Source organism: Pelecanus crispus, chromosome 11, assembly GCF_030463565.1.
Source record: "Pelecanus crispus isolate bPelCri1 chromosome 11, bPelCri1.pri, whole genome shotgun sequence".
Taxonomy (NCBI): Eukaryota; Metazoa; Chordata; class Aves; order Pelecaniformes; family Pelecanidae; genus Pelecanus; species Pelecanus crispus.
Genome location: NC_134653.1, coordinates 3,806,419 through 3,834,014, shown reverse-complemented (window position 1 = coordinate 3,834,014; position 27,596 = coordinate 3,806,419). Strand labels below are relative to the sequence as shown.

At 57.5% G+C, this 27,596-nt stretch overlaps 2 protein-coding genes across 5 annotated transcripts; one reads left to right on the top strand and one right to left on the bottom strand.

Moving 5' to 3' along the window:
* Positions 1–14,564: 14,564 nt before the first annotated feature.
* MED9 (mediator complex subunit 9) lies at positions 14,565–20,322 on the top strand. 3 transcript variants are annotated; one of them, XM_075718973.1, is made up of 2 exons: positions 14,565–14,710; positions 18,287–20,322. In XM_075718973.1, exons 1-2 carry the CDS (start codon positions 14,565–14,567, stop codon positions 18,501–18,503), a joined length of 363 nt encoding a protein of 120 aa, XP_075575088.1. In that variant the 3' UTR covers positions 18,504–20,322. The 3 variants fall into 3 exon arrangements, 1 of the variants encoding a protein (XP_075575088.1); XR_012831506.1 differs by lacking the exon at positions 14,565–14,710 and adding an exon at positions 14,900–18,032 and having other exon boundaries at positions 18,287–18,320; XR_012831507.1 differs by lacking the exon at positions 14,565–14,710 and adding an exon at positions 14,900–17,980 and having other exon boundaries at positions 18,287–18,314.
* A 1,719-nt stretch (positions 20,323–22,041) lies between these two features.
* On the bottom strand, positions 22,042–23,162 carry RASD1 (ras related dexamethasone induced 1). Of its 2 annotated transcripts, none has more exons than XM_009492266.2 (2): positions 22,877–23,162; positions 22,042–22,592 (listed from the first exon to the last, which is right to left on the bottom strand). In XM_009492266.2, exons 1-2 carry the CDS (start codon positions 23,160–23,162, stop codon positions 22,042–22,044), a joined length of 837 nt encoding a protein of 278 aa, XP_009490541.1. The 2 variants fall into 2 exon arrangements, with proteins under 2 accessions (XP_009490541.1, XP_075575137.1); XM_075719022.1 differs by having other exon boundaries at positions 22,354–22,521.
* Positions 23,163–27,596: the final 4,434 nt, after the last annotated feature.

The following is a 27,596-nucleotide window of genomic DNA, read 5'->3' as shown; positions in this document are numbered from 1 at the left end:
CGATCCAGCCGGAGCCATGCAGGGACTTGGGGCACGAAGCCTTTGGCAGGGCACATACTTCCAGCCGGATCCGGTCCCTGGCCTGGCTACCCTCATGCCGGCACAAAGAAAAGGGACAAATCAAGGCAACGGGGGTGCAGGGCAGGAATACGCGGCGTTGGGGGGGTTCGGGGCGATGCCGTGTGTTACTGCGCTGCGGAGGGGCTGTGGCCAAAGGGGACAGGGACGGAGCTGCCCCGGGAGGTCCTCGCACCTTCCTCAGCCCTTTTCCCAGCCCCACACTTTACAAACCCTCCTGTTCCCAGCCCCATAGCAGCTCCCAGCCCATGGGAACCTGTCCCCACCCAGCCCTGGCTGAACCCTGCCGGCAGAAGGATTTGGGGACATTTGGCGAGATTTTGGACCAAACACCCCAGGACACACAAACAGCTTCACACCAGATTTCTGTGGCGCAGGCAGCTGAGAACAGGCTTTATTTTTTCCTAGTGAACTCCTAAGGTCCCCACTGCTAAGAATACCTGGGAATCTTGCTTTTCTTCTAAAAAAGTGTTTCCCTGCTGTGACGGCTGCCGCAGAAAGCCTGAGCCTGCAAAGGGTGGCATGAATTTGTCACTCAACAAGATTAAACGGGCTCTCGGCACACGAGAGGGGCGGGCGATCCCGGAGGGTGAGCGCAAGCAGCTCCCGGGGAGTTATCGGGCACATCCCAGGGATTTGTCGGGAAGTGCCGGAGGAGCTTCCTCACCGGCAGCGATTGCCGCGCACACCGACATGGCAGGGCCCGTATCATTTATCATCACTGGCCAGCTCCGCAATCTCTTCTACAGGAACCCGGCAGATTATTTCTCTGTGTGTGGGTGAGGGAGGTTGATAAGGAGCCAGGAAGCAGAGAGCCGCTGAGCTTTTTGTCCTTGGGGCTGCGCTGGGGCAGGTGGTGGGTGACAGCGAGGTGCCAGGTCCCCACGGGCTATCGGGGGGGACAGATGATTTGCCTTTTCTTCTAGAAATAGCCCTTTCCACGCCAGAGGAAAAAACATACCCTCATCATCTGCTGCCTGCTTGCCTTGTGGTCAATATACTGAGCAGCAAACCGGTGCTAAGCTTGTGCAGGGAGAGGGTCCCCAAGGGCATCTTTGTAATTTTGGTGGTGCGGGGTCATATTGTCCCCAGTTCCCGTGACTCCAAGGTCCCAAGGTCCCTGGGTAAGGACCAGCTGCCCCTGCTTGTGGCTGGATGTGGGTCTCAACCCCGTTTTTCCCCACGTGATGGGCATAAGCATGGCCTTGCTGCAAGCCACAGCCGCTCCCTGCCCTCCTCTCCTCAGCTGTGTCCCCGCAGCATGGTCTGGGGTCAGTGGCCAGGGGCTGCTTGGTGGCCACAAGCTGGGTTTTAGGGGTGAGACAAGGTGGGGGCACCCGCATTCCTCTTACGCTGGTTTTCTAGTTCAGTGCCCTGTACCACTGAGGGCAACAGTCACGTTTTGCTTCGAGCAGCGGCACAAACTCCCTGACCTCGCCGGGGCTCACCGGGCACGTGAGCCGCGGTGAGATCTGGTGGGGTTTCCAGCTGAAGGCTGCCCCTTTGCGAGAGCTGCTTGTCCCCGCCGGTGGCCCCAGGGGAGCATCCCCAGCCAGCCTGGCTGCAGGAGGGGATGGGGAGAGCTTTGGGCTCTGCTTCCGAAGGACAAAAAGGGAACGGTGCAAGGGTGCAGCAAGGCTGCCCAGGGTGTCAGAGCGCAGTCTCCCCTGTCCATGGCAGCCGGGATGCCGTAACGTCCCAGGAACAGCCCGAAGGTCCCGTTCCAGCTCCCAAACTGAAAACAAAAGTGCGTCTTGTTCCCATTCTGTTTTCAAAGCCAGAAAGGTCGGGGCCATGAGAGCCCTGCCAGGCTGGGCGGCACTGCCAGCTCCCGCCGCCCGCCCCGACCTCGGCACATGCGGGGACCGACGCCGTGCCGCTGCTCCTGCCCGGCCGCACGGCTCCCTGCCACCCGTGCCGGGCTGCTGAGAGCCGGGGGTGTCCCCGAAAGCCCATGTTTGGAGAATCTTGCACCCATGTTCATGCTCTCATTCCTGCTCCCTGCACTGCCCAGGCATGCCGGAGGAAAGGGAGATGCATGGGAATGCCGTGTCCAGGGGGACCACACCACGGACCCCCTGCATCCAGCACGGCGCCAAAGCCCCCAAAGCCCTGCTGCAAAACACCATCAGCTCCCAGGATCTGCCCTGCCACCGTGAAGGGATTTCCTAACCCACCTCCAAATCTCCCAAGCCCCAAGAAGGCTTCGTTCTCGTTAGATGGGGCCATCGTTACAGGGGCTGGTGCTGCCGGCATCGAGGGCTTTGTGGGCAGCCCTCCTGCTGGGAGGGGTGGGGGAGAAATGCAAAGGGTCCCAATGGCAGGAACAGTGGCATGGCCCTGCCATCGCCATGTCAGGCTCTGAACTATCCCCCTCATCCCCGTGCTCGGTGCCCGCACGTGCTGCCACCTGCGCAGCAGAGATTATTAGCAGAAAAAATCGTTAGGGACAGGGCCGGGAGCTCAAGGGACACACGAGCACCTCTGTCACTTGGAAATCAATCCCAGCCATCTGCCCAAGCCAAGTTTCCTCCAGCCCAGCTTGAAGCGACAGCAGCTTAGAATCACAGAATCGTTTAGGTTGGAAAAGACCTTTAAGATCATCCAGGCCAACCATTAACCTAACACGACCAAGTCCACCACTAAACCAATTAAGGGCAGAGTAGCAATTTCATGTTTCCTGGCTCAGTGGCTGGATTATTTTTTAATGAAAGTAAAAACTAGGAATCATTAAGGTTGGAAAGGATCTCTAAGATCATCAGTCCAACCATCAACCCAACCCCACCATGCCCACTAAACCATGTCCCAAAGTGCCACGTCTCCCCATTTTTTGAATGCTTCCAGGGATGGGGACTCCCCCACCTCTCTGGGCAGCCTGGTCCAACGCTTGACTACCCTTTCCGGGCGGTGTGCGTGGGCACAGCGTCAGCAGCTGGTTTTCAGCAGCCGTGAGCCCCAGCCCCGGGGAATTTCTTCTTCCGTGAAGAAATTTTTCCCAATATCCAATTTAACCCTCCCCTGATGCAGCTTGAGCCCATTTCCTCTCGTCCTATTGCTAACTACTTGGGAGAAGAGCCCAACACCCCCTCCCTGCCCCCTCCTGTCAGGAGCTGCAGAGCGATGAGGTCTCCCCTCGGCCCCCTCTTCTCCAGGCTGAACACCCCCAGCTCCCTCAGCGCTCCCCATCAGACTTGCATTCTCTCCTTTGGGGAGGAGGATGAGGTCCGACCGGGGTGGATGCTGGTCCTGCTCCAGCCCTGAGCCCTGGACGGTGGCTCCTGGCCCCGGGGCTCTGTGGGACTCACTGCCCTCCACATCCCAGAGCAAACAGCTGCGTTTTTCCCATGGACCGGGACCAGCCTCCACGGCCAGGAGCTGGCCGAGCCCTCGGAGGAAAATCCTGCACCAGAGCCCTGGGAAGGAGTCAGGGCTGGGCTTCGGAGCCAGAAGCTGGAGGAGGCTGGGAGGATGTTGTGGCAGGGCATCACGACCTGCTTGCCCCCTCGCTATCCAGGAGTGGAGAGCGGGTACAGGGACCTCCGGACTGAGCAGGCAAAGCTGTTGCACACCATGATATAATTATTAGGGACAGTTGCCCTGCCTGACACTGCAGCAAACAGAACACTTTCAGGGACCCAGTGCCTGTTGTGCAGGCAGCAGCGCACCCGACAGCTGCGACTCTCCCTCCGAGCACCCTGTGTCCCCAAGGCAGCTTTGGCATTCTTGCTGACTCAAGCCGACAGTGTATTGACATTCACTTTGACCTTTCGAATCACAAGGATGTTCTGTCCTTCCCAGCCAAGTACAGCCTGGATACCCCGTGGGTGGATTATACTGTATATACAGTGGCTGCAAATACGGAGCTGGCAAAAGAGAAGCGTGTTTGTGTGCTTGCAGGGGTGCGGCGGTGGTGGGATGAGAGCGAGGAGCTCTTGCCAGCGCCTGGTTTTCCTCCCAGGATGCCTGAGCGGATGCGGCACCCCAAGGGAGAAGGACGGGGATGGTGGCAGGAGAAATGCCAGCGGCTGGTTTGGTGAGGGGGAGATGGGCTCCTGCAAAAGTGGGAGCCGCGGCCCGGCCCTCGAGCGGCCACCCCCTCACTGCCAGCTCCGGAGGCTGCTCCCGGCTCCCTGTGTTTCCCATCCTCCGGCTAATTACGCCTTTTGTTTTCGGAGAACATGAAGAACTGCAATTAGGAGGCAACGTGCACAAATCCACCGTGAGGGCCCAGCTGCATCACGGGGACGGTGCCTTCCCTCCCGGCCCCCCAAGACCCCGCTCTGGGCAGCGGCAGAGGCTGTTTCAGTCCAAAACCCACCCCAGCCCCAAAAGCTGGAGCTGATAGGAAAGGCAGCGCATTGCAGTTCCCAAAGGTGTAACATATAGGCATGGACAGAACAAGCTCACGGTGCTAAATTAGCATCTTCCCCTCTCAAGCGTCGCCTGTGCGCTGGCACATACCAAATCCTGTGCCCCGGGATGGCAACCCTGGCAGCGAGCGGGGCCGAGAGCGGGGTGTGGGTTGCACGGCGTGGTGGGGAGCCATCCCCATCACCCCGTCCCCTCACAGCCCTTGGGAGCCGGAGCAGGTCCCCGGGCAGGGCTGCCTCCCCCCTGCCCTCCGCAGCCAGAGGGTTTTGGCAGAGGCTCCCCTCCGGCTCTCCCCAAGCCCTGCCTGCAAGCAGGCTTTGCCGCATGGCTGGCTCCATCCAAGGCTGTCACAGCCCAGATCCGGCCATCCCGGAGCCCCATGGCGCCAGGGAGGCTGGCAGCTTCGTGCTCCCAGCCCAGATGCGCCGCTTATCTCTCCCCTCTCTTGCCCTGAGACATTTTTTCCTCTCTCTCCTTTCCCAGCCAGCCCGTAGGACTCTTATCTCAAGCCCCAGATCACCCTTTCCCAAGGCATGCTCAGCAGCATCCTTTGCAAACCCATTTTCAGGGGCTCGTGCACGGCATTAGGTACATGAGTGACAACCAGGCAGGAAAACCCTTTTGCCTGAAGTCCTTATGCCACATTGATGTCCCCAAACCCCTTCCAGCAGCCAAGGCAGGGTACGGCGAAGGCAGCCTGGCCGCAGTCACAGTGCATAGGCACGGCCCAGCGGCAAGGAGGCGATGCTGGGCGTTGGGGTCTGCTGCCTACGCCCTGCGACTGCGGCCAAGCTGACTTCGCCGTACCCTGCCTTGGCTGCTGGAAGGGGTTTGGGGAGGGAAAAACGGTGTTTGAAAGTTTCTGTGAGCCCGAGGAGCCTGGAGGGTTAACTCGAGGCGTGCTGCTCTGAGAACAGGGTTTGCACTTGACAGTCGGCTGCAGCCTCCTGGTTTGTAGAGAATAAATAAAAAGCAAGCAAGGTGTGGAGACCAAGGCTGGGCTGGGAGCTATGGGATGGGACGGGATGGGACGGGATGGGATGGGATGGGATGGGATGGGATGGGATGGGATGGGATGGGATGCAATGGGATGGACAGCATCTGCTGATGCTGCCCCAAAACTGCATGTTTGCGGGCATGAGCAGAGGGGGGATCCCGCAGCTGGCTACTCGATACATCCTGCAGCACCAAGCAATTACCAGCAGCCATGCCAGGTGCTGGATGTGGTGCAGGGAGCAAAGAACCGCGCTCTCGGCTTGCTCATATGCTGGCTCCTGCTGCCAAGAAAGCCTCGTGCATCAGAGCAGCCTCAGCCTTAGTCTGCCCGGGAGGTGGCGAGTTCCCGGGTCTTGCAGAGCGTTTGTTGGTGGAGGAGAAATCAATGCCCAGTCAGGGGTTTCTGCTGCGTGACTGGTTCATCCGCCCCGTCGCCCCGGGGCAAGAGGATGATGTTCGCTGCAGTCCCAGCCTGGACCGCGTGTCTTGCCAGCGTGGAGCAGGTCTGCCCGGTGCAATGCCATGGGGAGGCTGCAGCAAGCCCTGCTGTCTGCAACAGCATCACTCAAAACGAGGGGCACCACTGGACCGAGAGCAATGTGGTGTGTCTGAGAACGCACACAGCTCATTACACTGAGCAGCAGCTGTGCACTGCGAAGGCGATTCCTTCCTAGCTTGGCTTCTAAGGGGAGCAGGTTTCTGTCTGCTCATCTGCCAGCTCCCCCCTGCAATTGTCCGGTTTATGAGCCTGTTAGCTGGTTTAAAACGTTATAAAATTTAGCAATGGGAGGAAAAGAGGGACAGCAGAGACCCCCCCATTCTCCAGAGCTCCTGGCCACCGGTGCCTGTGCGAAGGAGAGATTCAAACTGCAGCCCTCACCGGGGGAAGGCTGGAGCAGGAGCTTACCACATTGGCAGGGAAATGGGCCCACGGGCTCCCGGTGTGGGAGTAGCTCTGCATGCACACACACACGTGTTTGCATGTATGTGCACACCTGCATGCACGCATGCTTGTGCGCATCCATACGTGTGCACGTCCACGCATGTGGATGTACATCGCCAGTCCCCTGTGTCTCATAGGGACAATGTCGTGCCTGGGTGGGAGAAACCCCTTTGGAGACACAACTCCCCGGGGATTTGGCCGTGTTTCATCAGCACACCAAAAATCCCACATTTGCACGCCCTCATGTCCAGGCTGCCTCTTGGCAATAGTCCCTGGCCCGCTCCTTGTCCCAAGCCGGCGCTGCTGCCAGTGGGGGCTGGGTGCAGGGGCTTTGCTTCAGGTGGCCGGATCCAGCCTGGTTCAGCCTTTCCTGGCCCAGAGGAGCCGCTTTCCACCCCTGAAATAGCAACTCAGATGATGCTCTTGGCAGCTGGGGATGATGATGCAAAATGCTCGTTATCCAGCAGGAACAATTAGACTTATGGCAATTATCTCTGCAGTTGCTGAGAGATGCCGGAATGGGCCGGCCGGCAGCCAGCTCCTGGTGTAATCCCTGGGTGAGAGACGCGGCACCCGGCCTTGCCAGGAGCTGCCATTGCCGTGGAGGAATTGCAAAATGCAGCGGGAGCATCCGAAGAGCCTCCTGCGGTGCCAGGAGGGCCGGTTTTGCGCGGGAGGGAGAGCAAGGACGGGCAAGTATTTATCTGAGAGCCAAATGCCCCTCTCTAATGACATTTGTTTGCATTTGGATTAATGATGAAATGGGCTGAGCCACGCTGGGTTTAGAAGATGGTGTTATGGACTGAATTGCTTCGTGTGATGCTCCAGCCTCCCTCTCTCCCGACTGCCGTTGTGGGAAAAGCCAGGCTGGGCTCAGCTTTATCCGCAAGGTAGAACTGGGCAAAAGCTGGCTCCAGGATGGATCGAGCCATGAGCACCCGATGGGCGCTGAGCCGGGCAGCGGCTGCTGAGCTGGGCTTTAGGGCACATTCCTTTTTGGGGGAAAGTCAGGCTTCTGGCTGAGAAATGCCCATGGGGTAAAGGCATAAAGGGCAACTTCAGTCATTTCTCAAGTCAGAACAACAAGGAGGGGTTTTTTTTTCCCCCTTGACATTGTTTGAAAACCTTATTTTGACACTGCTAGAATGAAGCAAGCCCTGCTCCCCGGCAGCTACTCAGAGCCAAAACCCCAAACCAATCCCAGTGCAATAAACAACTCCACCTCGGATAAATGAGAGTGCGGCCGGGATGGTGAGAAAGCTTTTGGGCAGGATGCGGTGCGGCTGAGCACCGGATCACCAGCCGATGCCCGAGGGGTGGCCAGAAGCAAGGGAGTGGGAGCTGGAGGGATGTGGGGAGCCTCCTCTAGGAAAACCCAGGCTGTTTTCCATTGAAAACTTTATCTGAGGCAAACATACCACCACATCCTGGCCTTGTTTGTGCCGCAAGAGCCAGCAAAATTCCCCGGCAAATTGAGCTACCTGGTCAGCAAAACCTCTCTGATACGCTTTGTTTATTAGCCGGTAAACATTAAACCCTTGGCAAACAGGGCTCCTTGGGGCCAGGGACGCGTGACCGTGACAAGCTGCCCCGCAGGCTGCCAGCCCCAAAAATGGGCAAGAGCTGCTGGCGTGGCCGAGGAGGGGGACAAGCTGCTCCAGGCGGGGGGATGGCAGCACCCCGAGGGTCCGGACTCGGCTGCAGTTGCCAAAGGGAGCCCAGGGCCAGGAAGAGGAAGGCTCACCAAAATGCTGCTCTCACCATGGTCATGGCTCTGCAGAAATGCACCTTTCCCCAGCTCAGGAGAAGGATTAAATGGTTTCTCGTTGGAGCTGGATGGAGATTTCTCCATCTCCCAGCACCTTGATTTGCAAAAGAAACGTGTCACCCACGACGCCAGCGCTGCCCCAGAAACCCACTGCTCTGGCATATAAAGCTGTGTTCTTCAAGGACACCTGATTCATCTTGCAAAGCCCATGTAAAATTTGTCTGTTTTCAGTAATTAGGCCAATTATAGTGAAATGGTATTTGCAATTCGAGCAAAGGACAGGCTAAAATCTTAACCTGATGCCTTTTCGGTCGTGCCAAAACAAAGTCCAAACAAAGCTCCTTTCCTCTTCCCCTGCGTTAAGTAACCAAAGAGCAACATTTTGAAGTGCTCAAACATCAGGTGATGGCCTTTCCTGCCACACTTGAAGGGAACCTGACAAACACACAAACAAAGCCTGACCCACTTTAGCAGAATAAGAACTACACCAAGAAAAGGAGCAGGGATTTCAACGAAGTCCTTAATGCAGCCCCATTAGCAAGTCTCCGCTACGTGCATCCAGATAAATTTAACTCAACAAGTCTGTCCTCTGAACAGAGCGAGCTGTGAAACCCGTACCGTGCCCATGCACCAGGCAGCGCTGCTCTGGGACCCACGGATGCACGAGCACAGGGATGCACGAGCACAGGGATGCATGAGCACAGGGATGCACACACAGAGGGATGTGCACACACAGAGGGATTATAGAATTGTTTAGGTTGGAAAAGACCTTTAAGATCATCCAGGCCAACCATTAACCTAACACTGCCAAGTCCACCACTAAACCAATTAAGGGCAGAGTCATAATTTCATGTTTCCTGGCTCAGTGGCTGGATTATTTATAATGAAAGTAAAAACTAGGAATCAGTAAGGTTGGAAAGGGTCTCTAAGGTCATCAGCCCAACCATCAACCCAACCCCACCATGCCCACTAAACCATGTCCCAAAGTGCCATGGCTGCCCGTTTTTTGAACCCCTCCAGGGATGGGGACTCCCCCACCTCTCTGGGCAGCCTGTTCCAATGCTTGACCACTCTTTCCATGAAGAAATTTTTCCTAATATCCAATCTAAACCTCCCCTGAATGATGCACACGCACAGAGGGATGCACACGCACAGGGATGCACACACACAGAGGGATGTGTGTCCAGGGATGCACACGTATGTGCTGTCCCGCTCCACCACTTTCCCAATGCACAGGATGTGCATGCAGGGGGTGAGGAAAGCAACCCTTGCCCAGGCTGGGCGCTGGTGCAGGCTCTTGCAGCACTGCTTCAAGCCCACGATTGCATATCGAGAGTGCAAAAGCAGCTGCCTTGTGTGTTTTGTGGCACATGTTTTGTGGCTAACGTTATTTGTAAATAACGACAGGGACGTCACTGAGTCACCATGCTGTGGGTGAGAGCCAGCAGGGATCCGGGGCTGGTTTTGTCCCATGGCAACAGGGCAATTCCCTCTGCAGGGGTAGTTTTCCTCAGGGACACCCCAAATTCACACTCCAAGCTCCTGCCTTGCTCCTGCAAGGCGAGTTTCGCCCCTTTGCACTGGGGGGAAACTGAGGCTGGGAGTGCTCGAACCCAGCTCTGGGATGACCTGGTGGGACCCTGTGGGGACCGGTGGCTCCCAGGATCCACCACCCCGGGATGCTCCATGGAGTTTCGGAGCCGCATGCACCCGGAGATGGGCCAGGCTGGGGGCTGTGGCTGATCCGGCTGCGTGTTTTCCTGGATCCATGTTTCTGCGTAGCTGACCTTGCACAAGAAGCCCTCTGTGCTCCCCTTGCCCACGCGCTGGCTCGGGTGCCTCCCCCGGGGTGGCACGCAGCCTGGGCCAGCCTCCATGTTTGCTCAGCGGTGGGGTGGCATCAGCGAACATCACGAGATCACTGGACACTCCCTGTGCCCTTGAATCGTCCCCATTCTCCCCCCGAGGCTCAGTGCACCGAACCACTGGCCTTCATGGCCAGGCCAATGCCCTGCAGCTCCGACACCCAACCCAGAGCTATGAGCAGCTTGGCCAAACCTCCTGTGCCACCTCTTGTCCCAGGCCCTGTCCTGTATGCCGGGCTCCCTGGGAGAGGCAGCCACGCTCCTCGAGGACAGCATCTCCCAGGCCATGGGACGATGGCTCTCCTCCCCACGGCAGCCCCAGGATGGGTCATTGCAGGGTTTCCCCAGCAGCCAGCAGCTCTGCCAAAGCCTGGTGAGCTCCAGGAGGTACTGGGGTGCTTTGGACATGTTTGGTGCTGCTTGTTCACGCCAGCTGGATCTTAAACCCTGATGGTACCCAGGGCACCAGCAGCTCTGGGAACACATGCTGGTGCAGGGCTGCATGTCTGGGGGCAGCCAGACCTCCAGGGCCTACATCTTTCTGGCTAAAACATTGCTTTAAAGGATGAAGCTTGGCTTATGGCCCCCTCCATTCCCATCAGCACCGCCGAGGAGCCAGGGACACCAGGGCCCTGAAATGGTCCCTGAATGATGCCAGGAGTCAAGATGAGGCAGACCCTGAGACTAAATTCCCATCTGGTCAAAATTAGGGGGATCTTGGCTAGGAACCTGAGCAGTTGCAGGATCACAGCCATTGCCTAACGAAAAGGGCCAACGTTTCTGCGCTGCTGACCACAGCCAAGGGCTGGAGCTGTAATGTCTCATTCCTATCACCCTGTCCCAGGTGGCCACAACCCTGACAACACCTTCCCAACTTAGCAATACAGACTTATCCCCTCATGGCAGCTCAGCAAGACTTAAATAGAAAATTCAGGCTGACGATGCAGTGCAGGGGCAGCAGGAAGAGATAAAGTTCAAGCCGGTGATAGCCACATAGTAAAAAAACAATGACAGAGCTGGTGGCAACAGCACAACAAGCTCCAGATGGTCCGGCAGCGAGAAACGGAGCCCAATGAAATGCCAGACCATCAATATAAGAATGTCAAGTCATTGTAAGGAAATGGTGAAAGGCACAGAGTCACCTGGTGCTGAATTAAATAATCAGTGGTTAATCCCTCAAAAGTTACCTTTGGAAGCAGACAAGAGCAATTTGTATAGAAATGACAGGGGGAAAAAAGAATAACATTGGTATCGTAAAGGAAACAGGCAAGAACAAAAGAGGCTGTGGATACGGATTATTTGATCAGCTGGTTTTTAGGATAACGGGTTAACCAAATGCCTGGGTGAGCAATGAGTGTACGTGATGGCTTTAAGATGCAGGAGATCAGATGGTTTGGATACATTTGCACATTGCAGAAACTGGCTGGCCAGCAAGTGAATTATACAAAGAGCCAGAATCAAACGCATACTGAGGAAAAACAGGTCAATCATTTGCACTTCAGGTTTATTACAAAATCCAGGGGGAAAATTATTCTCTTCATTCAACACCAAGCATCTTTATTCATGCTTTAGCTGCCTCACTAGGAGTTCTCCTAAGTTACTCATTCAAGTCCTTCTGCTGAAGATCTGACAGTGGGTGAAAAAATCCAGACTGAAAATTAGGAAGAACTGCAGACCAACACCGGCTCCACATGAGAAGAGCAGATGGTCAGACACAGCTCTTCTGTGTGAGACAGAGACCCCGACGGCACTGCAAAGTGATGTGGAGGGGAAAGACTGTGTTGGTGGTGATGTCTATTAGGAACTGCATTACAAGGACGTAACCCAGGTCATCAAATAGTCACCCCACGGGGACGAGGGTCTCACAGCCTGGAGCTCCACGAGGGCAGGTGAAGGTTAGGGCACACCAGCAATGCTCCTCAGCTGAGGTCAACGCTTGTCTGCGTGCCGAAAAGCATGTCTCCTCTTCCCTCTCCGACCTGCCAGCTGGGTCTCACCTCTCCCCGCAGTCCTCACCAGGGATACGGACACACCGTCAGGTATAGACAACAGCTCTACTGTGTCCCTCACACAGGTTGACCCTCAAATGGGGAACGCACAGTCTCACCCCACCAATTCACCAGCGTCTTCAGTGATGGAGGAGCCTGTTGAACCACAACCCTACTGCAAAACATCTTCGCTCTTCCCTGGAAGCACCATGAGACATGACAAGCCCCAAAGGACAGAGATGGGTCACCTGAGGGAGCTGGAGGAGCTGTTCCCACAAGAAAGGGAAGATGAGAGGCAGGGACAGGGAGGAACGCCAACTAGATAAAGCCGTGTGTTCCAGCTGCTGTGGGAACACATGACCCAAAATGGGAACTGAATGGCACAAATAAATGCTGACTGACAGCACTTTAGGTACAGCCGAATGATATCTGCGTGCTGTCACCTGCTCTAACGACTGCCTGACTCACCCATCAGAGGCAGGCATCCAGCAGCCTAGCAATTAGCCGCCCTCCTCCATAAAGTCAAGGGGAGAGCTAAAACCAGCACAGTACAGAGGAAAGCGTCCCCCACGGAGCCTGAATCAAGTCTTGCTTTAAAAACAGCCCATAAAAAGTGACAGAAATGAACCTCTCGGCTCAGCCCCACGCAAAGGACACAGCATCCTGTACCTCCTGCTTGGCTCTGTCAAGGACCATAAATACCACCAGCCTCCCCACAGGGATCTGCTCAGCACGACCTGGGCTCCACCGGGCTCCTTTGCACATTCCAGCACCAGTGCCCGAGCTGGGATCTATTCCTGACAGTAGGAACAAAGTGAGCGATTGCCTCTGCTATATTTAGAACAAACTGTCAATACTCCATGTGTTTAAATGGTTACAAGCATTCTCATTTGATATATAAATAGCCTCTGTTTGCTTTTTGAAAAAAAATTCATTTAAAAAAGAAAATTGCCTTCCGAGTCATCCTCAGCCCTTAACTGTTGAGTAGGGGGGCCTATTTCAAATTAAAAATTAAATTATGCATTTTCTCTAAGCCAATCCAGGAAGAAAAACTCATGACTGCAGCTGGTATTATTAGCACCGCGATCCTTTGTGTCAATAGAAGGGTTTAAACACAGCAGCAGCAGTTTGCTGAAGCAAACTCTTGAGGCCTATTGGTGCGGAGGGGCGTCATCCTCCATCTCCCAGCCTTGACCATCCGCCATCTCGAGCCGCCTCTTCCACCTGCAGGTCAGTCACGCCAGAGCCCCATTTCTTCCCCCTCTCCCAGCTTCACAGCGGTCCCAGCCCTGACACCAGATTTCTGTCTCTCTCTTCCTCCGAATTCCTCCAGTTTCCAGCCCAGGCTCTCAGCCAACGCTCCAGCTTGCTTTCCCTCCAACTGATGTCAGCCGCGTTTCCTCCCTCGGGTAGAAAGCCTGGTCCTGCGTAAGCATCCGTCTTTAAGGCGTTACAAAGACCATGTCCCCATCACTCAGCCCCCTTGACATATTGTCCCCAGTTGCATTAAAGTCAAACTAAGGACACCAACTAATGAAAAACCATGGCAGAAAGCTGGGATCTAAAAGAGTCAGCGAAACCCTGCTGTGGTTATTGATTTAACACAGAATAATGCAATTTTTCCCTTAAGATTTGGCTCAAAAGGGAAGGATGCACACAGGCTTGGGACAGCGATCTGCATGCTCCGAGGGGCTGGGAGCTGCTGCCAGGCCAGTGCGGGATGGTTCCTGGGACCCCTTTTCCTCGTCCTGCCCTCGGGATGCGGGACCCCACGCTCTGTCCTGCCCCCGAGCTCCCGCCTCCTGCTCAGAGCTCAGTCCTGCACGGGGCAATGCACCCATGGGGTACGCGGGGCTGGGGAGGGAGGGGGGATTGCTAGGGCATCGCAGGGGCACGGCCCAAGCTCAGGCCCAGGCCCAGCCTCAGCCCAAGTGAGCACGGACCAAGCCCTGGCCCCAAGCCCAGCTCAGACCCACACCCAGACCTGGCTCAGACGCAGGCCCAAGCCCAAGCCCAAGCTCAAGCTCAGACCCAAGTTCAGAGGAAGGCCCAGGCCCAGGCCCAGGTCCCAGTGTAGGCTCAGGCTCACGCCCCAGTGCAAGCCCAGGCCCAGGCCCAAGCTCAGAGGAAGGCCTGGCCAGACCCCAGCACAGGCCCAGGCCCAAGGTCAGGGAAAGGCCCAGGCCAGGGCCCAGCACAGGCCCAAGCTCAGACCAGGCCCTGGCGCAGGCCCCGGTGCAGGCCCAGGCCCGACTTCGGGGGAAAGCCCAGGCCAGGCCCCGGCACAGGCCTAGACCCAGGCCCGGACCCAGCCCCGAGCTCGGGGGAAGGCCCAAGCCAGGGGCCGGCGCAGGCCCAGGCCCAGGCCCAGCCCCGAGCTCGGGGGAAGGCCCAAGCCAGGCCCCGGCGCAGGCCCCGGCGCAGGCCCAGGCCCGAGCTCGGGGGAAGGCCCAGGCCGGGCCCCAGCGAAGGCGGCCGGCGGGGCGGTGCGGTACGGCCGAGCTCCGCCCCGCTCCGTCACTGCGCGGCGCCGCGGCCGCCGGCCGGGGTCCGCCATGGCCTCGGGGGGCGCCGCCGCCCGCGCCGCCGAGGAGCCGCCGCCGCCCGAGCCGGCCGCCGAGCAGAAGCCGCCGCCGCCGCCGCCGCCGCCCGCGCAGGAGGAGTTCTCCTTCCTGCCGCTCGTCCACGACATCATCAAATGGTAACGGCGGCCACGGCCACCGGCCGCACCGCGGGGCGCCGGCACCGGGCTTCCCCCCGCCCCGCCGGGACCCGGCCCCCCGCGCCGGGCACCGCATGGCAGGAGCTGCCCCGCACCGGGCCCGGCCCGGCTACCTCATCCCTGCTCCAGCCACCCCCCTCGAATGATGCTGTCTGAGCCCAGCGTCCTCGGGGTGCTCTGGGTGGGGAGAGGGGCTATGAGGTCCCCCCTCTGGTGATGCTCTCCCAGCCCCAGCATCCTCGGGGTGCCCTGGATGGGGAGTGGGGCAATGGGATGCCCCTCTAATGATGTTCTCCAGGCCCAAACATCCCCAGGGTGCCCTGGATAGGGAGCAGGTCAATGGGGTCCCCCCTCGAATGATGCTCTCCCACCCCCAGCATCCTCAGGCATGCCCTGGATGGGGAGCAGGGCTATGGGGACCCCCCTTTAATGATGCTTTCCCACCCTCAGCATCCTCTGAGTGCTCTGGACAGGGAGTGGGGCAATGGGATCCCCCTCTAATGATGTTCTCCAGCCCTGAACATCCCCAGGGTGCCCTGGGTGGGGAGCAGGGCAATGGGGTCACCCCTCTAGTGATGCTCTCCAACTTCCCAGCATCCTCTTTGCCCTTTTTCTCCCAGCAATAGTTCCTAGGAAGAGTATCAGAGGGAGCTGGCGGAGCCCCAAGCGCACCTCCGCTCTGACTCACGCCAATACCTGGGTGGCATTTGGGTCAGCCGGCAGTGCAGGTGCTCCCATGGCCCAGGTACGCTGCCCCACCATTAACACCCAGGAACAGGAACGTTGTACTTGTGTTGGGTTATTGCTCTGGATAACTGTACTGTTTGTCTGATAACAGCCTCAGAAAGTACAGGCAGTGCTGGGGCAGGAATGCAGCCTATTTCTGGGAAGTTGTAAAAAGCGGGATGGCTTCTGCAGTGGTACGGGTTAAATTGTTCTGTTCAAGAGAATTACTGAAGGGGTAAAAGGTACTTGTACAAGTGTCCTGAGAACTGGGATGTTTCTGGCCCAGGATAACCCCTTCAGAGATGCTTGTCTGAGGTCCCAGTAGGGGCACGGCTCTGCCGTGAACATCCATCCAGGCCAGCTCCGTGCTCTCACCTGGGCACACTGTGGGGTGAGGCAGAGGGCATGGGAAGCATGAATTCACTTGTTACTGGTTGTGGGCCTGGGTGCCCTTTCCCTGTGCCCTTATTTAGGAGCTGAGGCTGTTTTGTATCCTGCTGATGTTCCTTCTGCTTGTATCAAGCACGTCTGAATGGTGAGAGAGGTTCAGCCTTAACGACTCTGCAGCCTGAGAGCCATGGCAAAGAAAGACTGAATACCCCCTGACCCACCAGTGTGGATAGACAACGGGCACGAGAAGGGAGATCACAAATGCTCTGATTTCCCTCAGGTTCCCCGTTGTGCTGGAGGTGGGCAGTTGCCCCTGACCTCGATTCTGCCTGGTCTGTCCATACCACAGCAGTGAGGCTAAGCCCATTGCCAGGGGCATACGTGTACATAAGCAAAGTGGGCAGTAGCCATGGGCCGAGACCTCCCAAATTCCTACATGTCACCGAGCAGGTCATGGTGACCCGCAGATGCCATTCCCTAGGATATCTTGTGCCCTGTCCCACTGAGCCACCCACTCCCACTCACCCAGCTACCTCCCTCAGCTTTGCACATGGCATTTCCTGGGCGGCTTGAGCAGACGTAGGTATGCTAAGCAGCGCTGCAGACGGCTAGGACCACAGAGGCAAGCAGTGGGTTGTATTGCCTCACGCCCCTGACAGATGGCAAATATATTACCCTTTAACATAGCCGCTAGTCGCAGAGCCCAGCCCTGCTGTTTTGACACTGACTCAGCCATGAAGATGCATCTTCAAGGTGACTCTGTGCTTGGGAGCAAGGATGTGTCACGTAATTTGCTTACATTCAAGGATACGTGCTCTTTCCTGTTGTTTGGGTCCCGAGAAAGTTTTCCCAAGTAGGGCTTGCTGATGTTTTCACCCTTGTGCAGTCAAATGGCATTGCCGCTGAGGTCCCAGCGCGTGGCTCCACCGACGGTGGGTTGTGCTGGTGTGACGAGGAACGCTGTGCCTGAAGGGAGGTCTTGCATGTGGTCTGTCAGCACCGGCTGTGGTTGGACGTTGCGTTGAATCCTGTGTTACTGCAGGCAGCTGCAGTCTCTTCCCACACCTCCTCACCCCTGCCTGTCTGTGCCCTCAAAGAGGGAGTCGCTTCAGTGGCTCGATCCAGCAGGAAAACCAACCATCAGAAAAAAAAAAATCCAAACCCAAACCTGAAATAATTATTCCTTTGCATCAACCAGCCGGACAGGCAGCTGTCAGTTCTCTTAACTGCAGGGAAGGGACAAGACCTGGGGAGACCTGGAGCGGGGAGGACGTCCCTCTCAAAACCAGCCTGCAGCTATCGTAGACTAAAGGCAGCGTCAACCCATCCTTCTCAGACGTGCCATGGGGTTGTGTGTGCGCCTGTATTTTTCCACTGCAAACCTGACCGTGAATGCCTGCATAATGGGGATACATTATAGTACCAGCTGTGGTTTTATTTAGAAGGGAGTAATGAATATTTTGTTCCAACAGGCTTTTTAAATGAATGGCGACCATCTGGTTAAAAGTTTTGCTCTCAGCCATGTCACGATTCCCCAAAGTTATAATCGAGCACCTCTCTGCCCTGGTCATGCCAAGCGGATTTATTTTTAGGTCTGGCTATTGAACAGGCTTCCAGTTTTCAAAGACCATTAGAATCCTACTCTCATTATTAACAGGCACCCTGGAAGCGGGGACTCGCTTTTGCCTGGAATCGGTAAAACTTCTCACTAGTGCTAACAAAGCTGAGGCAGATACTAATGAGGGTTTGAGGGCAGATGCTGCCCCAGACAACACTGATCCTTGAAAAGCACAGAGCTGGCAGCAGAACCAATTGTGCTGCTCTTAAAAAAAAAAAAAAAAAGCTTTCGCTTCTCTTTTATTAGGTATACATCCCCAGAGAGTCGTTTTAAAGCTCCAAAGTACCGTTTTCTCTGCCACTGGATACTCTCTGATACTTTGGGGAACACTTTCTATTTTCTGCTGTCAAGCTGTTTGACTGCATTGATTTTTTTGTATTACAGCAGCAACAGGTCACGGATGAGACCAAGATCTTTTTTTCCAGGTGCCTACACACAACATGCGAATGTAATCTTACCTTCCCCAAAGAGAGATACGGGAGTTCAAACAGAGGGAGAATTTAGCCTGCTCCATGGTAATGTTTTAAAGCTGCAGACCGGCTCCTAACCTGATTGATGGGTCCTGAGGTAACTGGATTGTGTGCTGGAAATTAGCAGGAAACCAGTTTGCCCCAGAGGCTACCCAGTGTGTATATCTATCTGTGTCCATTTTATTGGGATAGGTGAGTTAGGTCTGTGTAGCTAGATACCAGGACCTAAAGTTTCCTAGTGAATTCCAGTTTGAGCCCTGGTTGTAGTGGAAATGAGAGTCACCCCCATGGGCTGAAGGGGCATTTCCAATAGGAGAATTCAACAATGTCTCGATTTTCTGTCCTCTGCAGCATGGATAAGGACAGCCAGGATGTTCACCAGGTGCTGAATGAGCTGAAGAACAAGTTCCAGGAGATGAGGAAGCTGATCAGCTCCATGCCCGGCATCGGTGTGAGCCCGGAGCAGCAGCAGCAGCAGCTGCAGAACCTGCGGGAGCAGGTCCGGACCAAAAATGAACTGCTGCAGAAGTACAAGAGCCTTTGCATGTTTGAAATCCCCAAGGAGTAGGAAGGGCGCAGCTCTGCTCTCTGGGTCCAAGATACCTCCTCTTCTGGCTGACCAGGAGAGAAAAAGGTGGCGGAAGTTTACTTTTCTTTCTTTTATGCTTTTTCGGTCGCATTGCTCTGAAGTTGTGTCTGTGTGGATCACAGGCATGTGACACTGGACTGGAACACTGTGTGCTTCACATGTGATGATTACAGCAGTACGTTCACCTTGATCTGCTGTAGGACTGTGCATCTATATATGCATCTCTTCTGTTTTCTCTTGGAGTGGGTTTTTTTTTTTTTAAACATTTAAGCGAGCAGGAGACATTATGTGTTCTCCTCGCTAAGGGTCAAAGTACCTGCAGGTTAACTTCAACAAGAAAAAGAGGGCATTTTCTGCAGTTTTTTTCATTTCTGAACTGTCACAAGTGGCCAGACATCAAAAGGGAGCGTAAGAGGGAAGCATGAGCTGTTTGGCCCTGCTCCTGGAAAGGGTCTCTGGGGCACTTTCCAGTCTGTGTGTGTTGAAAGAGGAATGATTGCTTTCAATTACTTTTGTATTTCTCTCTCTCTCCTTTTAAACAACTGATGGTTGTGTCTGAGATGAGTAAAGATTTAGAAATTCCAAACTGTCCCTCTTGTGTATTCACTGAGTGGATGTGGGCTGAGCAGGGGCAGGACTTTGGCAGCAGAGAGGACGTGCGTAGCCTGGGCCCAGCTCCTGTGTCTTTATATAGAACATAGAACCATTTAGGTTGGAAAAGACCTTTAAGATCACCCAGTCCAACCATTAACCTAACACTGCCAAGTCCACCACTAAACCAATTAAGGGCAGAGTCATAATTTCATGTTTCCTGCCTTGGTGGCTGGATTATTTTTTAATGAAAGTAAAAACTAGGAATCATTAAGGTTGGAAGGGATCTCTAAGATCATCAGTTCAACTGTCAACCCAACATCGCTTTTTTGGAAGCAGGGTGACTTGGGAGAGCAAAGCAGTGACTGCCAGGGGGGTGGATTTCGGTAGGCTTTGGGTGCATAAATCTCCTTGGGCAAGTGCAGCTTGTAGGCAGTACATTGGGCATCTTGCTTTTAAAACAGAGGAAGGGCGAGCAGAATCAAAACGAAGGGCATAAATGACAAGAGCTTTTAGTTATTGCATAGGTGACAGAAGTCAGGCTCCACAGGACGGGTCAGTTCCACATCCAAAGTGCTCCAGGGGCTTCCCATGAACACAAGCATTTGAGCGGCTTGAACATTCGCCAGCACCTGATGGAAAGCTCTCAAATGTCGTATTGCATTCAGATGGATCTCGGGGCTCCCTGCCCTCTGTCCTCCCGCTGTTAGCTCTTACGGTGGCAGATGACAACCTGGTAAGCGGCACCGCGTCCCGCCGACTGACAAAGATGTGACGGAACCTTGAATTTTGTGGTTCTCTGAATTATGCTGAAAGATGGTGCAGGTCAGTAGTGGAAGAGGTGAAAAACCAGCTGGTGAAATACATTAGCTGTTGAGAACCCGCATCTGAAGGCAGGTAGCGCTCGTGCCTTCAGAAGAAGAGAAGCGAGGTCTGTTTGGGTAGGATTTTCCTTTCCTAAACCAAAAGGCGAGTAATTCTGCTCGTTGGGAGCTGGGATGTTTGCGACACACCTGTAGCTTAGAGATTACACTGTTCCCGCTGGAATACTTTACTAGTACTTTCTTTGGGAAGGTGCCAGTGTGTAAACTATGAGTAAAGCAGAACACCAAGATAAACAAAGCACAATGTACCCCCTTTTTATGACTGAAATTACCTTTCTGCCAGCCTGTCCCAGCTCAATAAATTCTTGTGTCTCATGCCTGGACAGTGGTTTTGGTTTTTTTGCCAGTTGCTGTTCCTGTGAAATCAGGGCATATGCGGAGCTGGAAGAAACAACGTGTTTCCAAAGAAATGTCTGGCACTTAGCACAGGAACAAGTTAACTCTGTCAACTTGAATCCAAGTTTCAAATGAAACTGAAGTAGTTTGGTTTGCAGTCTCACTCACCCACCTTAGTTTTGTGGCTTTGATCGAATTTTTTACCATTAATATGTATTAAATGCAGATTTGTTCTGCCGCTTGCGGGGGGAACGGGGGCTGAAAATGAACTGAAACAGAAGCTGGAGCCAGGGAGAGCTGTTCTTTGAAGAGCTTTCCCCTTTCCCTTTCACTTCTAGCAATGATTACTGTGACTTGTTATTAGGAAGAGATTAAAAACCATCAGATGCAAAGGCGACCTTTCGAGCAAAGTACTTCCTTTACTCATATTGCAAAACAAAAACAATATCCCGGACGGGGCGCGAATGAATCACTCTCTGTTGACATCATTAAAGTGTGCTTAGTTAATCGGGAAAAAGCACAGAACACAATCAGCTCTTTATCGTGAAGTGATGTCAGTTTGCTCGGCTTCTGCAGCGAACCGCATGCCAATGCCCGGTGTGTCATGGGGCTGGCGGGATCGTAACTCGGGGTTAGTGAAGTGAGGAAAGAGTCCTGGCTCGGTGACCCGTTTTGAGTAACTAACTCTGTGCGTGGCCCCTTGTTACCCCGTGTGGCAAGAAATCGGCTGCTTGCAGAGGCGGAAACCTTTGCACTGGGATTCGGAGAAAATGGGGTAATAAAGGGCTTGAGTTGAGAGGCCGGTTTGAGAACCTCGGCGCTGGGCTCAGGTCTCGGTTTAACAGGATTTGGTTTTGCTGTGGGGCTGGGCGGGGAAGCAAAAGCACTCACAGGTGTCGTTTTAAAAAGATTTTATTAATTTGTAGAAAAAATAAAACATCAAGTTTCACCCACGGTAGAAACACTTGAAGATTTTTTTTTGTTCGTGTCAATGACAACCAATACCTACATAAAGTGCCTATTATTTTCTTATTTAAAAAACCCTTCCCACTCCCCCCACCCTCCCCAGATCTTGCAAATCAGACAAGACAAATGTAAACAAGAGTCAGTTTTTTGGTCCATTTGGGCTGTAACTCTGCAATGTCTTTGCAACAGCTTAGGAGTGTCTTCTGCACGTGTTTTGCAGACACAGATGAACACACGACACAGAGCCAGAGAGTCCGTGCACAGCTTCTCAAGTTTAAAAAAAAAAAAACAACAACAAAAAAACCAACCCTGAAGCATCAGGCAGGCGCTGGCAGGCCTCTGCCCTCCCTCCTGAGGGCAGTGCCCGAGGCTGGGTGGTTTGGGAGGGAAAATAAAACCAAGGTGTGTGCCCTCCACACTCATCCTCCCACCTGGCCGCCCGGCAGCCCGCCCGTTCCCTGTCTCTCTGCCCGGAGGAGGCTGCTCCCAGCAACACCCCCCCTCCTGCCCTCCAAAGCCTCCCCCTTCGCATCCCTCGCTCCCAGAATGCTCCCCCGGGGGAAGGAGCCGATGAAAGCGATCCCTCGGGAGAAGGGAGGCTGGGGAAGAGGCGATCCCCTCTCTGCCTGGGTGGGCGCCTGCCCACCCTCCTGCCTGCCCAGAGTCAATTCAGAAACGAGCATCTTTCCCCCCTCCCTTCCTTCCTTCCTTCCTTCCCATGGCGGGGCGAGCGGGGGCTCCTAGCTGATCACGCAGCGGTCCTTCTCCTTGCCGTGCCCGCCGCCGATGGCTTTCTCCCGGATGTACATGAGGTCGCTGTGGACGCTGGGTCGCCGGGCGAAGGGGGCCACGATGCCGTACGCCTCCTCCGTGCTGCCCCGGCCCTCCTCTTTCAGCAGCTTTTTGCCTTTCAGCGCCTTCTTATGCAGGATGTCGCAGTACTGGACCGAGACCTTGCGGTGCAGGTCAGGGCTCATCTCGCTGGGCAGCTTGGCCATGGCGAAGAGCGCTTGGAACATCTGGTCCAGGCTGCTGTTCTTCTTGGCCGAAATCTCAAAGTAGGCGCATTTTTTGGGGTCGCCTCCCACCAGCTGCTCGATCTCCCGGGGTTGCACCTCCCGGTAAAAGTCCCGGTCGCCCTTGTTGCCGCAGATGACCAGGGGCACCTCTATGTTCTCCTTGGTTTTGTTCTTCAGGCACGACTTGGTCTCCAGGATTTGCTGCTTCAGGCGCTGCACCTCCTCAAAGGAGTCCCGGTTGTCCAGGCTGAACACAAGGATGAACACATCTCCTGGGGACAAAGAGGGAACGTGAGACAGCTGCAGGGACGGGGGGGACACACAGACACCCGCTGCCTAAGCCATACAGGGACCCGGGGAGGGAAGGACCAGGCAGCTCCTGGGTCCCACATCCTCCCATCCACCCCGTGCACGGAGCAAACTTGCCCACTCCGTGCACGCACAAAATCCCACCTCCCTCCTCCCGGGACTGGAGAAACATCCCCAAACTGGGCAAGAAAGCCTGAAATCTGGCAAGGGAACCCCCCCTTCCTCCTGGTGCTCCCCAGCCAAGTACCTGTGAGGATGGAGAGGCGGCGCATGGCTGGGAAGGGGTGGTTGCCCGACGTGTCCAGGATGTCGAGCTGGTAGACCTCGCCGCGGATGCTGTAGAACTTGCGGTGGAAGTCCTCGATGGTGGGCGTGTATTGCTCCTCGAAGCGGCCGGTGAGGAAGCGCGAGACGATGGCCGTCTTGCCCACCTTGGAGGAGCCCAGGATGACCATGCGGTAGCAGTTCTTGGCGGGGATGCTCAGCTCGGCCTCGCTGGGACACATCTTCTTGATCATCGCTGCCAGTTTCATTGAAGCCGGCGAAGGGGCAGCTTGCACCGAGAGGAAGAAGAAGGAAGAGGAGGAGGAGGAAGGCGATGCCTGCCCGGCTGCTCAGCCCCTCTCCCCTCGCAGGAAAGGCCGCTGTGAGCTCTGCACGGCCGCCGCCGCCGCCGCGTTATATGGAGGCGGCAGCGACCGCCCCTCGGCGCGTCACGGCCCGGGGCGGCGGCGGCTGAGTCAGTGCGCGGCCCCGGCGGGCTCCCGGTGCACAGCCCGGCCCCGCTTGCAGCCCGGTTCGGGCTCCCGGTGCGCAGCCCGGCCCCGCTTGCAGCCCGGCTGGGGCTCCCGGTGCGCAGCCCGGCCCCGCTTGCAGCCCGGCTGGGGCTCCCGGTGCGCAGCCCGGCCCCGCTTGCAGCCCGGTTCGGGCTCCCGGTGCTGCGCAGCCCGGCCCCACTTGCAGCCCGGTTGGGGCTCCCGGTGCTGCGCAGCCCGGTCCCGTTTGCAGCCCGGTTGGGGCTCCCGGTGCTGCGCAGCCCGGCCCCACTTGCAGCCCGGTTGGGGCTCCCGGTGCTGCGCAGCCCGGTCCCGTTTGCAGCCCGGTTGGGGCTCCCGGTGCACAGCCCGGCCCCGCTTGCAGCCCGGCTGGGGCTCCCGGTGCTGCGCAGCCCGGTCCCGCTTGCAGCCCGGCTGGGGCTCCCGGTGCGCAGCCCGGCCCCGCTTGCAGCCCGGTTCGGGCTCCCGGTGCTGCACAGCCCGGCCCCGTTTGCAGCCCGGTTGGGGCTCCCGGTGCTGCGCAGCCCGGCCCCGCTTGCAGCCCGGCTGGGGCTCCCGGTGCTGCACAGCCCGGCCCCGTTTGCAGCCCGGTTCGGGCTCCCGGTGCTGCACAGCCCGGTCCCGTTTGCAGCCCGGTTCGCGTTGCCGATGCTCTGCCAGCCGGACCCTTTGCAGCCCGGTTCGGGCTCCCGGTTCTGCACAACCCGGCCCCGTTCGCAGCCCGGGGCGGGCTCCCGGCGCCCTGCAGCCGGCTCGGGGCTCCGGGGGCTCGCACGCCCCGCAGTGCGGTCGCCCCGAGCGGGAGCCCTTTGCCAGCCGCGCTGCCCGGGCGCAGCGACCGGGGGCAGGGGGTACCGGGGGGGGTCCCAGCCCGCTCCCCGGCGTGATTTTGCTCCGGTTTACAGCCGCTCTCCGCGCAGAAGCGGCAGGAAACACCGCGTGCGGGGGGTGCTCGGGTACACGGGGGCAGGGGACGGGAGCAGAGACAAATCCCCGTCCCACCGGGCGCTGCAGCCTCCCTTGAAGCTGGGATTTGCAGCGGCTCGGCCCCGACCCCGGCCCCGACCCCGGCCCCGGGGAGCTGCAGCGCCCGCTCCCCCCGCTAGGGGGCAGGCGAGGGCACGGCCGGCGGGCAGCGATCGGGCAGCGCGGGCAGCGATCGGGCAGTGCAGGCAGCGATCGGGCAGCGATCGGGCAGTGCAGGCAGCGATCGGGCAGCGATCGGGCAGCGCGGGCAGCGATCGGGCAGCGATCGGGCAGCGCGGGCAGCGATCGGGCAGCGATCGGGCAGTGCAGGCAGCGATCGGGCAGCGCAGGCAGCGATCGGGCAGTGCAGGCAGCGATCGGGCAGCGATCGGGCAGTGCAGGCAGCGATCGGGCAGCGATCGGGCAGCGCGGGCAGCGATCGGGCAGCGATCGGGCAGCGCGGGCAGCGATCGGGCAGCGATCGGGCAGTGCAGGCAGCGATCGGGCAGCGCAGGCAGCGATCGGGCAGCGATCGGGCAGCGCAGGCAGCGATCGGGCAGCGCGGGCAGCGATCGGGCAGCGCAGGCAGTGATCGGGCAGCGATCGGGCAGCGATCGGGCAGCGCAGGCAGCGATCGGGCAGCGATCGGGCAGCGCAGGCAGCGATCGGGCAGTGCAGGCAGCGATCGGGCAGCGATCGGGCAGTGATCGGGCAGCGATCGGGCAGTGATCGGGCAGCGCAGGCAGCGATCGGGCAGCGATCGGGCAGCACAGGCAGCGATCAGGCAGCGATCAGGCAGCGATCGGGCAGCACAGGCAGCGATCGGGCAGCGATCGGGCAGCGATCGGGCAGCGATCAGGCAGCGATCGGGCAGCACAGGCAGCGATCAGGCAGCGCAGGCAGCGATCGGGCAGTGCAGGCAGCGATCAGGCAGCGCAGGCAGCGATCGGGCAGTGCAGGCAGCGATCGGGCAGTGATCGGGCAGCGATCAGGCAGCGCAGGCAGCGATCGGGCAGTGCAGGCAGCGATCGGGCAGTGATCGGGCAGCGATCGGGCAGTGCAGGCAGCGATCGGGCAGTGATCGGGCAGCGATTGGGCAGCGATCAGGCAGCGATCAGGCAGCGATCGGGCAGCGATCGGGCAGCAATCGGGCAGCGCAGGCAGCGATCAGGCAGTGATCGGGCAGCGATTAGGCAGTGCAGGCAGCGCAGGCAGCGATCGGGCAGCGATCGGGCAGCGCAGGCAGCAATTGGGCAGCGATCAGGCAGCGATCGGGCAGTGCAGGCAGCGCAGGCAGCGATCGGGCAGCGCAGGCAGCGATCGGGCAGCGCAGGCAGCGATCGGGCAGGGCGGGCAGCGCAGGCAGCACAGGCAGCGATCGGGCAGCGATCGGGCAGCAATCGGGCAGTGCAGGCAGCGATCGGGCAGTGATCGGGCAGCGATTAGGCAGTGCAGGCAGCGCAGGCAGCGATCGGGCAGCGATCGGGCAGCGCAGGCAGCAATTGGGCAGCGATCAGGCAGCGATCGGGCAGTGCAGGCAGCGCAGGCAGCGATCGGGCAGCGCAGGCAGCGATCGGGCAGCGCAGGCAGCGATCGGGCAGGGCGGGCAGCGCAGGCAGCACAGGCAGCGATCGGGCAGCGCAGGCAGCGATCGGGCAGTGCAGGCAGGGCAGGCAGGGCGGGCAGCAATCGGGCAGCGCAGGCAGTGATCAGGCAGTGCAGGCAGCGCAGGCAGCGATCGGGCAGTGCAGGCAGGGCAGGCAGGGCGGGCAGCGATCGGGCAGCGCAGGCAGCGATCGGGCAGTGCAGGCAGGGCAGGCAGGGCGGGCAGCGATCGGGCAGCGCAGGCAGCGATCGGGCAGTGCAGGCAGCGCAGGCAGCGATCAGGCAGCACAGGCAGTGATCAGGCAGCGCGGGCAGCATGGGCAGCGCAGGCAGCGATCGGGCAGTGCAGGCAGGGCAGGCAGCGCAGGCAGCATGGGCAGCGCAGGCAGCGATCAGGCAGCGCAGGCAGCATGGGCAGCGCAGGCAGCGATCGGGCAGCACAGGCAGGGCAGGCAGGGCACCTGCATCACTGCCCGGGACAGAGCTGGGGAAGCTCGGCCCTGAGGGCCTGAGCCACAAGCACAGGGCCTTGCAGCCCCCTGGGGCCGTTTTGGGGGAGGGGGGGCTGCCAGGAGGAGGAGGAGGAGCAGGAGGAAGGATGCTCACAGGGATGCAGGCGCAGTGCAGGCAGCGGGGTTGCTGCCGGAGTGGGCAGGGTGCGTGGTGCTGCTTCGTATCGGGGGCCTGAGCTTGTCGGGTGCTGAGTTGCTGGGTGTCACTGGAGTTGGGTGCAAGGGCCAGCCTGGGCGGCCCCCCCTGGCCCCCGACACAGCCAGGCTGCAGCGAGCGTGACCGAACCAGCGTCTTCTGAGACAGTGGCACCCAGGCCTCAGTCCTGGGGGAGCGGGAGTGTGGCTGTGCCGAGGGATCTCTGCGCCATCAGCAAGTGAGGGACGAGGCACCAGAAAAGCCAAACTCCTCTTGAGGCTGATGAGAAAGTTTGGATCAAAAAAACCCCTACGAGGATCTATTAGAAAAAAAAAAACACCTTAGCAAAAAGTTGTTGTTTAAATATGATGCTTTAAATTGGATATTAGGAAAAATTTCTTCACGGAAAGAGTGGCCAAGCGTTGGAACAGGCTGCCCAGAGAGGTGGTGGAGTCCCCATCCCTGGAAGCATTCAAAAAATGGGGAGACGTGGCACTTTGGGACATGGTTTAGTGGGCATGGGGGTGTTGGGTTGATGGTTGGACTGATGATCTTAGAGGTCCTTTCCAACCTTAATGATTCCTAGTTTTTACTTTCATTAAAAATAATCCAGCCAGCAAGCCAGGAAACATGAAATTATGACTCTGCCCTTAATTGGTTTAGTGGTGGACTTGGTTGTGTTAGGTTAATGGTTGGCCTGGGTGATCTTAAAGGTCTTTTCCAACCTAAACGATTCTGTGATTCTATGAAATAAGGTTCAGGGTGGCAGAAGCCTCACCTACAGCACTGAGAGGGACCCCAGGGACAGCTGGAGCACACGGATTTGTGGAGCATGGTGCATTTCATCAGCAGCGCTTGAGAAACGGATGCCGTGGAGCTTTTTGTGCCCCCTCCCCAAGTGTGGGGAGTCCAAGTCTCACACTTGGACATTAATTTAAACACTGTCTGAAGGTTTACAGAGGAATTGCAGCC

Coding starts and splice junctions, on each gene's coding strand:
- MED9 (XM_075718973.1), top strand. CDS start 14,565: ATGGCCTCGGGGGGCGCCGCCGCCCGCGCCGCCGAGGAGCCGCCGCCG. Junction 14,711..18,286: donor GTCCACGACATCATCAAATG/GTAACGGCGGCC, acceptor TGTCCTCTGCAG/CATGGATAAGGACAGCCAGG.
- RASD1 (XM_009492266.2), bottom strand. CDS start 23,162: ATGAAACTGGCAGCGATGATCAAGAAGATGTGTCCCAGCGAGGCCGAG. Junction 22,593..22,876: donor CCGCCTCTCCATCCTCACAG/GTACTTGGCTGG, acceptor CTTTGTCCCCAG/GAGATGTGTTCATCCTTGTG.